The following is a 13,249-nucleotide window of genomic DNA, read 5'->3' on the forward strand; positions in this document are numbered from 1 at the left end:
GAGAGCGGGCAGCGTCTGCCGGGTGAGGGATAGGAGAGAGTCTGCTCAGTCCATGAGGAGACAGGGCAGGGGGTGCGGTTACGTAACAGGCTGCAGTGGCTGAGCCAGAATCACGTGGAGCCTCACGTTCTCCCTCTCTGCGCACTCTCTCGATCCTCTGTTTGCTCTCTCTCTCTCTCTGCCCCCTCCTCCTCGTTTGATGCTTAGTCTCAGTTAGTCGCATTCTGTCCTCACATCCAGCTTATTCTCTCTCTCTCGCTGCCGTCTCGTCCCACCCAGACCCTGACCTGCGTTTGCCCAGATCGTGGCAGGGTGGACAACACGAGGGGAACAGGGGCAGTCGCCCAGCGCGGTGCTTGTTTGAGCCGTCAGATAAGGGGTCCTGTGTAAATGTTTGTGCTCTAACTTGCCCTGAAGATATCCAGGGTGCAGGAGATTTTATTCTGAAGAAAATGTTTAAAAGAATGTTTGATAAAGTGCACTGATGCTGGACCCAAGAAATTTCACAACATTGAGTTAAATAGTCTTTACTCAGGTTTCTTTAAAGGATCGCACTATGCTTTAGATTTGCGTTAGTCATTTGGCCGGACGAGTGAATTGGAAAGTTTTTGTTTTCTTTATCGGCTGTGATTGTTAATGCACAGTTCAAACCCAAATTATTTTTCAAAATTTTCATTAAGTGCACCAAATCTAGGCTCTTCTAACATTTTCACTCCATAAACACTTTAACCGTTTGCATGTAGAATACATTAATATACCTTTTAAGTTTAATACAAAATCTGATTTATTTATTTTTTACATAAATGGGGAAAACTTTATTTACTTCAATGTTTGTTAGACTCAGAACTACAACTTTCATCAAAGGACGTACTCTCCGTATGAGTGTGTATTACTGAAGCGTACTAGCGATAATATTTTGAACAATACCAACAAAAAAAATTTGTGTTCACTTTGAAGAACACATTATGCATTATATTATTACTGTTCTGTTCTCAATAGAGCAACATTTATTGGGTGATGTGTTTGTTCTGGTTGCATGAATCCTGTAATTCCATACCTTAATAAAAAATATTTCCTAACAAACTGGTTTTATGCAAAACCAGCAGGTGGAAGGCCATATTAAACCTTTGGGATCACATGTGACCATTTTTTCATTTTGAAAAAGTTTCTTCCTAAAACCTTGGGATTTCTTGATACTGGCACCAGCCTCATACGTTGGTACCAATTGCACTAAAATGGCTCATTTCAGGTCTGAGAAACTTTGCAAAGCATTAGCTTAGCAGTTAGCCACAAGCTTTCAGCAGCGGACAATAGGATGACTTGATCTGAAAAAGTGTCATAAACCTTGACATTTTAGTGTTTCAATTTAGATTTTTTTTTTTTACACATTAATGTAAGCCAACTTAATTTCACTAAATTTGTGCTTTATGTGTCCAGCTTTACGTACAGCTGTGTCATGTGTTGTCTTGTGTACTGTACACATATTCTTGTTTACAGTAGACCGAAAAAGCTGCTTATGTAACATTGATCACTCTCTCACGATTTCTTGTCCCTCCCATCTCACACTCTCCTCCTGTCATTCACACACTGTCTGTCTCTTTGTGTGTGCATCTGTCCCACCTCTGTGCTTGCCAGGTTTCACACCGACTCACCCAAAGGCAAAGCAGATTTACAGATTACCACTGTCTTGATGCTAAGTGCATTACATGCATGTATGTAGAGGTAAAGCCTTGCTCAAGCACATGCAATCCCTGCAGTGCTGCCTGTCTCGGCGTGAACTCATCCTGCAGGGTTTTCTCCTTTTGGCTGTCATATAACGAGAGGGGATGGGAGTCCCTGTGTGAGAAGCTTATTTCTCTAGTTGCATTAGGCCAGACAGGTGTAGTAAATGTGACTGCTATACAGTTCAACCTTCACATGTATTTAGGCTGACGCAGCATGCTGGGTTAAAATCAGGAAAGTTTAAACTGGGACACGTCCGTCGTGACTTTGCAAAAGAAGTCTACGTATTGAATGTGGAAATGCTCACAGGGTCTGCTCAAGCTCCTGAAACTCCTTCACAATGAGTCTGTTTAAATTTCCTAAAAATAAGGGTGAAGTTTGCCCACTGTGAAGAATTAACTTACTAATCAGATGTAAATACAACATGCAACATTTAATCCACCTTCTTTCTATTTAATGGGTAAAAACAAATATACTTATAAGAACTACTGTGAGACATGCCTGCCAGTTTAATTATTGTTTGTTTTTTTTATTTGACGTCTTTGAACACCAGGAAAAAAGATTTTTTGTTCCATTTTGTTAGCCTGTTAAAGTCTTGGTATTTCAGACGAGAACATTATGCATCTTAGGGACTCTATGAATGAGATTAATTGTGATTGTGAACAGTGTTTGGACTCGGTTCATGGTCTGTTATTTGAATATGATTGCATGTGAGTTAGGCCAGTTGTGCTCAAAGAGGCACATGACTGACAACAGGGTGGATGACATGCAGGTTTAGTTCATGTTCTTACTGGTTGCTTCTGTGCCTCAGCTTTGCTAATGCAGCTTGTAGACATGAAAACACAAACGCCTTTCAGTCTTCTAGGTCTCTGATTTGGAAGAACTTCGGCTGGTCAAATCACATCACAAGGAGATATTCTTGTGAAATTATTTAATTTAAAAAAATATCAAATTAACACCTGCATTGTGCTTAATGAAGTCCAGAAAATATAAGTTAGCCTTTAGCAAGAACTTTAGATCAGAGCTGTCAGAATAATTTGCTTTGGACTTTTCTGCTTTTTTTCCCCAGATGATCTTTTGTACTGGGCCGTGATAATGCATTGCTCCATGTTCTCTTTAAAAAAAGTGAAAGAAGTGGACAAGTGGTGGACAAAATACAAAGTTTTGTCTTTGCAAATAAAAATCTACCCACCTGTCCCCCCGTCTGTTGCCTAACTAGTCCATCCAACCATTAACCAACCCATTCAATTATTTGCCCAGTCATTCACCCACCAACTCTTCCCCCCATTGCCCAACCATTCAGAGGTTTTCTTCTTAACTTATCTATCGATTTGACTATGAATGAAATGAAATGAAATTTTATTCGAACATGATACAAATATAAAAATAAAATAGTGCACAGTAACAAAAAGTGCATAAGAAAGAAGAAAATACAGATTTTTTGTTTCAGTTGACATATCATGCTCAAAATGGTAGGAAGAAGTGAGAACTTATAAACTCCTACCCCTAAACACTTGAGACTGTAGAATCCTACTGTCATTAAAAAAATCAAAATCAAAGTGTCAGTCAGAAGTAACAGTTACTAATATTTACCTATTCATTTTCCCATTTTATACTGGTTTGTCTTTCTTAACCCTTACACCAAGTTATCTGCAATACACACCTTATTGCTTTCTATTACACGTATGTGTATCTATTGAAAATTACCTCTTTGTACTTTCTTTTGAATTGCGTTAAACTGTTGCTTTGTTTTAAATCTTCATGTAACTTATTCCATAACTTTACACCTGTAATTGAAATACAGAAGCTTTTCCTTGTTGTTCTGAATTTGCGGATCTTGAAGTTTGAGTGACCCCTCAAGTTGCATTACATCGGTATCAAGCCACCAATTAAAACTTCAACCAACCAATTCATATATCCACCAGTCTGTCCATCCAATGAGTCACCTCTTCATTTTTCATCCATCTAAAACAAATACCTATTGACTTTGCCATCCAAAGCCCCACCCACCCATTCATCTGCCTATTGCCAGCTTCTCTCCATCCCATGCCCTGATCGACTCATTCCACCACTTCTCCACTCACTGACCCATCAGGTCAAGTCATCCGGCCATTGAGCGATTGAACCACAAGAAACACTCATTCATCTGAGTTGAAACAACACAGGTATTGTAGGTGAACAAAACTAACTGCTTAGCACTAATTGAAGCACCAAGCATTCAAGCCCTGCTTTTAAATCAAACTATCTTTTTGTTCCCTGATAAAGTCAGAACCTAACATTGTTTGAGAATAACAATTTAACAGATGCTCATTGGTTAACCTTGTACTAAATACTTGTTTATGCTGCTGGTCCTGCATTTCCCTGAATCACCAATTACTTTCACATGTGGGCTTAATTTGTTTTGCTGATGTGCTAGTTTGTTGGGAAAAATCATTTCATGTGCCGAGGGACGGCAGCTTTAAAAAGTCGTAAAACTGCAGCTCTTGATGTTTGTTTCTCTTGCAGGATTTTTATCAGATACACATTCAGTTCACATTCATATGGCCAATATGCACATGCAAGCTGAGCTCAATGATGGTGTCCGAAAAATTACAAAAAGAGATCTTAATTGTAATGTGTTTAACGGACTAACAGAGTTTAAATTATTATTCCTCTACACTGAGTCATTATAGCACAGTAAGAAGGTCATAGGTCAACCAGATAGAAAAAATTGCTGTTGCTTCATTGATCTTTAAACAGTTTAGTCATTGGTAAGTGTCCTTGGGCCCACATTTATATCCAATATTATTATTGTGGATAACTGACATTTATCGATGTTAGATGCACTTCCCTGCTTTTTTGATATCATGAAAAAAAATGATGTTTTTCTGCTTTTCAACACCCCACAATCCTACACTGCGTCATTTTACCACAACGTCAAGCAGCTCCCTTCCTGCTCCTGATACACATACCAAAAAGGCAACAAAATGGAAGAAACATCAGTAGTTTTCAGACCAGTTTTATTTATTTCAGCTGTATTGATAGGCCGATACCGATGTTAATGCTGATAAATAGTACATCCGTAGCATTCACCATCGGTGGTTCAGTGTTGGAAAGTACATCTTACAGTGTGGGATGGTTTTTACTGATGATGAAGTAGTTGGACTCCTATAGTTTGTTAAAAAAAAAGTCTATTGAAGTACACTTAATCCCAAGACGAACACAGAGATATTTCTTCTGACAGAACAAAAAAAAGAAAACACATTCTCCCTGGCCCTTTTCTAAATTCCTTAACCTGCTAGAAGGATTTTTTTTCCCTCTAGCTTAACTATGTAATCTCATTTGAACTGAGCGACCCTGGTACTTCTGCTGCTGCCCTCTGCTACCTGCATGAGTTTTCAGACCACCCAAAGAAGTACTTGTTTAATTCAGTCGTCTCTCCTGTGTGGAGAAGACTCTCAGAGCTCTGCAAGAGGAAAGAGGGAGGGGGAAACGAACTGCTGAAATGCCGACTGAAAGGAATCTTCAGGCAGCTCATCCCCAGCCTGGACAGCAGAACCGCAGTGTGGCGTGCCAGTGCACATTTTAAAACATCACAACAGTCTGCTTCCTTGCTCCGCTGTGTTTGCCCTCCCTCCAGCCTGCCTGACTTCTGTCGGCACTTTTACCTCTAACTCCATCTTTCGTTCTCGTGGCTCTTACATCATCTGACTGGAGTTTTTCTCGTCAGTGCAGCAGCAAGCAAATGAGTCAGGCTGGACTGACTCTCCTCTGTTCTCTCTATCGTGTCTTCCCCTTTCTCTTCTCTCCTCTCTTCCTGCGGTCGTAGCCAGCAGACTGCATCGCCCAGAGGGAAGGCGAGCGAGAATGAAATCGTTCCCCCCTCCTCCTTTCAACTATCTCCTGTTGGACCTTCGCTTCTCTGCTGAGTGCCAGCAAGGGCTCATTCAGAAAGGGGGAGAAATCAAGTCCAAATATTCCTTAATTTCAAATCAATCATGTACTATATCACGATTCTTGAAATTGTGTTTGTAGTGCAGTGTGGAAATGAGAAACTGGCTCGATGGCTCATCCTCAACTATTCTTGCGGCTGTGTGTGTTTGTGAAGCTGCTCAGCCAGACAGTGCAGGCAGACTAGTGTCTGTGCTGACTGCAGATGAGATTGAGCGTTTACTGACACGGAGAGCATCAGCTACACATGCTCCTCCTTATGCCCGTTCTCAGTTTGTGGAAGTTTGGCTGATCTGCTTTTCTGTTTCAACTTTCTGCCTAAAACTGACAAAATACTGACGAAAGCTTTTTTTTCTATAGCACTCAATTAATTTAGCTGAAACTTATTATTGTAGTAAAGCTAATAGAAACCTTCCTGGAAGTCTCTTCCATAGACTGTCTGTCATATGTTATATTATATTAAAATTATTGCAAAGTGTAAAATCTAGTACCTATTTGGCACTTCTGCATCTTCACAGCATCACATACTGCAGTCTATAAGAGCTTTTCCTTCCCATCTCTCTTTAACATGTTGCAATAGAAACACTAGGAGACTTCATCTTGTTCCACTTCTCTTTTTTTATCTATCCATCTTCTATGTTGGTATACCTGTGTCAATACCTGTTGCCACAGAAACCAGTATTAACCTCCCTGCAACTTCTAGTTTGTCCTGCACAATAATTATATACGTTTACTAATTATTTCCATAGTTGTCCATCCAGCTTTCAGTCATCCTCCCTCTTATCTCACAGCCACCACTGAGAGATTATCTTTATGCACAGTTTCCATCCTGTTTCTGCTCATCAGCCATAAATGTCACATGAGACAGACAGAGACGATATCTACAGATGGTAGAAAAATAAATGCCCTCTTGATGCAAACCTTCTGTTTCTGTGGAAGGAAATGAACAATGTGCAGTGCCCTGTTTCCTACACATGCATCAAATAACCTTTATCCATATAGATGCAATCAAAACATGATTGTATTTAGTGTGGTTGGCTTGCATTTTAGGTTTTTCGCAACTTCAAGTCTACACAAATGTTCAGGAATGGCTTATTAAACGTCATTAGCAACATTGTATTAAATGTTGTCATCCAGAACTGACATGTAGAGTCAAAAACTATTTAAACAGAACCTATCTGACAACACAGAGGAAGTCAAAAGATCTCAAAAATCATCACATCATGCCTCGGTTTAAGGAAATGTAAGAACAAATGAGACATTTTGAAGACCTTGGGACAGTAGAGAAACAGTGGGTGCTATTGTCCACAACACATGAAACAGTGTCCCAGGAGACCCCGGCCTACTGAACTTACAACAGGACATCAATGGTTGATACAGGAGGTGACAACAGAACCAAGAACTACAGTACGTACTGCAGTAACTGGCTTTAGTTAAGGTCAGTTCTCCTAAATATTTCCCCAGAAGGAGACTGGGGAATCCCTGCCTCACATTTGTCCAAACCTGTCTTTTATATTAAATATTTTGTGAAATGACATTGACAAAAGGAAAACTTTTTGGAAAATATGCATCTTATTATATCTGGCAACAGAAAAAGAAAATATTACCATCAGTCAGGCCTGGTGGTGGTGGTATGATGGTCTGGGCCTGGTTTGGTGATGACCTGCCATATTTTATGGACCCATAAATATCTGTTTATATGCCAGAAAATCCAGGAGAATGTAAAGACACGAGTTGCACGCTTGGATTTATGCAGACAGAGGAAGTCCACCACTAAAACCAAAACTATTTCGGGGTGTGAAATATTTTAGTGTAAATGCTGCAACAGAAGAAATCTATAAGTGGGCAAACATCTTTTTTTATTTTATTTTATTTTTTGCAGACATTGCAAATTGTTTTATAAAAGTCCCATTATTGAAACATACATTTACCGCTGTGCTCCCTCAATCTTGATTTATTTATTGATAACAGCATTGCCATGCAGCATGACAGCATTCCCATTACAAGAGAAATGTATCATGGAATAATTGTGATGGTTCCCATTAGGTGGTTTGATCAGATTTCCACTATTTTTCTTGCTGCTTACATTAGGATTTGTTCCCTTGTATTTTTTTATGTTTTTGTTCAGCAACTCAAATGACATCACTGTTAATAATATGCAAAAAATTGTCCGATTCTAGTTTGAATGTATGTTAATCTGATGGTTTCTGTCTCCACAGGGAAATGAGCTGAGAAAGATTCTCCTCACTCGCTACTTTGGAACTCTAAAGCTTCCCTCCAAGTTGGAGGGTGGGAGTGGAAACAGTTCTTCAGGAGGTACTGAAAAACCCCAAAGAAACTCAGCAGACACCGAAATAACTGCTCTCTGCAGGGGGAGCAAATGAAGCTAACATGACAGCAGAGATGTGCAGTTTAAGAAATGTTGGCAGATTTTTTTTTTTTACCATTTTCAAATAATTTTTGAAGTATTGTATACAGTAGATTTGCCGACTGTGCAGGCTTATGTAGGTTTGGATATTTTTTTCTCCCTTAAAGCTGAAGTCAGTAACTGTTTTTTTTTTTTTTAAATGACCCACTTGCTAAAATTCCCACAATGTCCTGACAGTATAAGATGAGACAGATAATCTGTGAAAACATTTAATTTGTACATTGTCTGTTGAAGGTTCTTCCTCACTGGACTCAGACAAGCCATGCAGCAGCATGGTGGAAATTCAGTGTCTCTTGGATAAGGTTGGGGCTACAGAGCTGGTGATCGACCTCATAGTCAGCACCAAGAACGACCGAGTGTTCGAACAGAGCATTTTGCTGGGCATCGCTCTTCTAAAGGGAGGAAACACTCAGATTCAGGTGGACTCCACAGACATTCATGCCCATTGTTGGCCATCTTTGTATTTGGATTGTGTATTTATTATCACTCTCACTCCCACCTAGAACTCCTTCTACAACCAGTTGTTTAAGCAGAAGAACTCTGAGAAGTTCTTCAAGGTTTTCTACGATCGCCTGCGCGTGGCCCAGCAAGAGATCCGGTCCACCGTGTCCGTCAACATGTTTGATTTCAGCAGCAGAAAAAGAGAAGATGACAACAATTTTTGCAGTACCAGGTTTAGAAAAGGTAAACTGTGTAATTATGCTTTGTAATATTTCACTTGATTTCATTCATTTGCTTATTTACTGAAGACAGGCATTGTGAGAACTGAGAACTTTTTGAACTTTTTGAACAACTCAAATGTAAATGCACCCAACTCCAGCTGAGGTTCATTTCCTTTGTTTGTTTTCCCGTTTGGTTGAACAGAGGCTGAATAGCATAAAATAATTAAAGTAACAAAAAAAGTTAAAAAGAAAAGATTTGAGGTGAAGATGGCTGCAGCTACATGTAAGACAAAACTATTAGGAGGCCAATAAAATGCATTGATGTTTGCTGTTGATGCTTTACAAAATAACAAAGAGTACAAGCTGTACAAAGACTTTTGCAATACTTTTATTCATCTCGTATCCCCATAAATATATTGTTTGTTGTTTTGAATAAAACCACTTTACCACCAGTCATTATCCCCAAATGTTCAAATGCCTGGTAGCTGCACATATTTACATGAAAAACTGAGTCACTTACAGGTGCTACCTGAGATCAGACAGGCATTGCCTTAGAAACAATTATTCTTTTGCACCGTGTGAGGTCCTGAGGTTCAGCTTGGCCTTAATTCTTTTTTTTTTTTTAATAAATCAGCGTTGGATAAATCCAGAACGATTTTGGTTGCTCTGCTGACATGCTGTTGTTCCCATTTCATGCAGTCACATGTCAAAAGCCCGTGTGACACCCAACATCACAAGATTTACAAAAGCTCATTGTATCAGGATTTGGTGGTTTTAAGCTACCGAACCCCACTTAATTATGCCTCACTTGTCAAAAGGATGCCTCTACAATTCTTATTTTATTATTACTGTTTCAATGCCTAAAAGGATAAATGTTTGCCTTTCAACTGCATCAATTTACACAAAGTCATTTGCTCCTAAACGCCGCTATGCAATCCACTTATTATCATCGCTTTGCAGTGAAAGACTCGAGCATCTATATGAGGGAAGAGATGCGAGGACAGCTGAAGGAGGCCTCGTCAGCCACGTCGAAGGCCATCTCCTCCTACAGGAATGAACTGGATCCCGATCTTGAGTTTCTCGGCCAGAACAGTGATGCAGGTGGAGCCGACGAGGTTGAAGAGGAACCCGAGATGAGCTGGTCGATCGCCATCATGAAACCTGTGCTGCGATATCTCCAGCTGCTCTGTGAAAACCACAATTCAGACCTGCAGGTGCTGAAATCCTACTGGAGCGATTGATGTCCTTGTTGTTAAAACAACTGATAATCTAAATTATGACTTTTGTCTCGGGCTTCAGAACTTTCTCCGCCATCAGCACAATAAGACCAACTACAATCTGGTGTGTGAGACGCTTCAGTTTCTGGACTGCATTTGCGGAAGCACCACCGGAGGCCTGGGGCTGCTGGGACTTTATATTAATGAGAACAATGTGGATCTGGTGCGCCAAACGCTAGAAACCATCACAGAGTACTGCCAGGGTCCCTGCCATGAAAACCAGGTAGGGGCTTATGCCATTTGCGTTGATAAATGAAAACTTGTTTACAATATAACATAATACAGAGAGATAATCTTAGTCTGTGTTATTCCACATCCACACTGTGGATGTGGAATAACACGTGGAATAACACGTCCCAGTGGCTAATTTCATGTATTTATTCCCCTGTGCTATTGCACTCACAACAATCTCACTACAGATCCCATAATACTATGCAACAGTCTGACTCCCTGCATCGCTTGCCCTCTTCACCCCCTGAAATGATGCCCAAACATTGCCTCCTTTTTTTTTCATTTCACACATTTTCCTTCCACTTAACTTTCTGTTAATATGCTTGTGTGAAAAGTCAGCTTCTTTAGCAATGACATGCTGTCATCATGGATGGTATCAGCGACAGTTTGCTTGACATCTGTCAAGTCAACCGTCTTCCCTTTAACCACATTGTCAAATAAAGACAATAATATTTCAATTTATTGAGATTCGCTTGAATACTCTTTGTGTGCTCAGTTCAAATGTATGCTCTATAATACGTTCTAGTTTTGACTGCATTAACTACTCATGTTCCTCTTCTGCAGACATGCATAGCAAAACATGAGTCCAACGGCATTGACATCATTATAGCGCTGATTGTGAACTCCATTAACCCCCTGGGGGAGAATCGACTGGACCTGGTGCTGGTCCTGAAGGTGAGAAGCAGATCGTCAACAGGACTCTTTCTATAAGCCACAGCTGCAATGTGTTTGTTCTGGCTTTTAACAAAGGTTTCATTAAATTGGTAATCCATCAAAACTTCAGGCGTTCACATCAGCAGCTTAAATCACTTAAAAGATCTACGTTGGGGCCTTTTCATTTCAGAACAATGCTTCCAAGCTGCTGCTGGCCATCATGGAAAGTCGCCATGACAGTGAGAATGCAGAGAAGATTCTCTACAAGATGAGACCCACTGAGTTGGTGGGTGTTTGTGTTTGTCAGCACAGGTTAAAGTTAATGTCCCCTGCATTGCCAACAAACTTGTTCGAACTTGCCTGATTTTTAGGTGGATGTAATGAAGGAAGCCTTCACTCAGGGTTACGAGGCTGAGGAGGACATGGACAACGCCGGTGAGCAGATCAAACCCAGAGACGTTGGACACAACATTTACATCCTGGCTCATCAGGTTATTAAAAAAAGCAACAGCTGTTGTTTGTTTTATGTATTGGCTTTTTTTTGTTTTGTTTTCATTGTTTGTTTCTGTCTGACCCTCTGCTGACCTGAGGGCTGTGAACTCTAACGCTTTATTAATGATTGAAGACTGCGCCGCTGTGAATGAACTCTTCCGACACTAAAATTAGTTTTCATGATGTGACGCTGCCTGATGTCAATGAGAAAGGGCAGAGCACTCTGCCTGTGTTCTGCCAGTGCCAGAGGATTTAGTTTTATTAATGAAACAGTTGGTAGCCATTTACTTTAAATATTCATGTAACTTTTACTTCTGTACATTTTTTGTGGTCCATTTGATTTGTACTTGGATGTCAGAATTTCTGAGATACAAGACAGAAAAATCAAATGGCTATCCAAGTTGGAAATCCCAGAGCCAACAAGAGTTATTGAAGCTGGAGAAACTGTCTTATGCACTCCAGACAATATTTATTTGTAAAAGAAAATGTGGCACATAGAGTCAGTCTTCATAAAATAAATCTTGTGGACACAAATCTACTCAGACTTACAATATTTTATTTAAAACATTACATGTTTTAAATAAGATTAACTGATTGTTAACCCTAACATTTTTAACTGCTTTGTTATTAAAATACATTTATTTATGTAGTTAAGCAAGCCATCAATTTGCTATAAGATGTTACCACTGATCTGATCATCATTATGTTTTATTAGGTTTATATATATATTTTTTCTTATTGCATTCTAAATGGCTTTGATGAAGGTAGAACCTGAAAATCAATGAACATTTTTATTTTTCACCTTTCCAATCAAATTCTTAATTTTTATTCAAATGTCAGCAGACAAATTATTTCTAAGGGTGGTGTGGGAAGTTATTAGCTTTGAAGAAGCAATTAGCTTTTTCACAGAGAGTGGGGTTGCTTTAAACAACCTCTTTTTTTGTTAAAGGAGATCAGGAAACAAAAGGAAAGCTTTAAAAGCTTCTCAAATTAACTAAGATTGCAAAACTGGGTTTATTGGATTTTTTTACATGTATACATTAAGTGATTGACCTCTAAAAACAAGGTCATACAACATGCTTTTGTTGTATGACCTTTTTATTTTTTAATTAATTTCTATAGCTGTTTATATATATATATATATATATATATATATATATATATATATATATATATATATATATATACATATATATATATATGTATATATATATACATATATATATATATATATATATATATATATATATATATATATATATATATATATATATATATATATATATATACACCCCATTTTTAACAAAAAAAAGAAAACTAGGATAGACATGTCCTCACATTGTGTTGGGTTTTTTATTTTGTTTAGTTGGCCAGACACAATAAGATCTTGCAGCAGAGCCTACGGCCTAGTCTGGGGCTGGATAACGACAAGGATGAAGCTCTGTGTTACTACGCAAAGCACACAGCACAGATAGAGGTAAAGCTTGACTTTTCTCGGCCAGATTTCTTATGATGTGAAATTTTTTAAAGCAAATCGGTGTCACTTTTCAGATTGTGCGCCACGATCGCAGCATGGAGCAGATTGTGTTTCCTGTCCCAAACATCTGCGAGTACCTCACCGAGGAATCAAAGAACCGCGTGTTCACCACCACCGAAAGAGACGACCAGGGCAGCAAGGTGAACGACTTCTTCCAGCAGTTCGACAACCTCTACAACGAGATGAGGTGGCAGAAGAAGATCCGCAGTAAGTGGCTTTAAATGGTGACTGCGGCTCCAGAATCTCATCGCAGTATGAGTGGATAGCATATATTATGTTTGAAGAAAGAAGCTGAACTTTCTTTCCGTTCTCCTTT

At 39.2% G+C, this 13,249-nt stretch overlaps 1 protein-coding gene across 1 annotated transcript in view; it reads left to right on the top strand.

Annotated features, from left to right (window-relative positions):
* Positions 1–13,249, top strand: part of itpr2 (inositol 1,4,5-trisphosphate receptor, type 2) — a 58,344-nt gene that overhangs the window by 27,935 nt on the left and 17,160 nt on the right. Inside the window, exons 38-47 of the mRNA XM_055037860.1 lie at positions 7,872–7,968; positions 8,315–8,499; positions 8,584–8,764; positions 9,703–9,956; positions 10,042–10,242; positions 10,815–10,925; positions 11,095–11,190; positions 11,276–11,395; positions 12,763–12,873; positions 12,948–13,140. Of these exons, the coding sequence (XP_054893835.1) occupies positions 7,872–7,968; positions 8,315–8,499; positions 8,584–8,764; positions 9,703–9,956; positions 10,042–10,242; positions 10,815–10,925; positions 11,095–11,190; positions 11,276–11,395; positions 12,763–12,873; positions 12,948–13,140 (1,549 nt within the window). The remainder of the gene's footprint in view (positions 1–7,871; positions 7,969–8,314; positions 8,500–8,583; positions 8,765–9,702; positions 9,957–10,041; positions 10,243–10,814; positions 10,926–11,094; positions 11,191–11,275; positions 11,396–12,762; positions 12,874–12,947; positions 13,141–13,249) is intronic.

This window comes from Poeciliopsis prolifica, unplaced genomic scaffold (genome assembly GCF_027474105.1).
Source record: "Poeciliopsis prolifica strain line A6 unplaced genomic scaffold, Auburn_PproV2 SCAFFOLD001, whole genome shotgun sequence".
Lineage (NCBI taxonomy): Eukaryota > Metazoa > Chordata > Actinopteri > Cyprinodontiformes > Poeciliidae > Poeciliopsis > Poeciliopsis prolifica.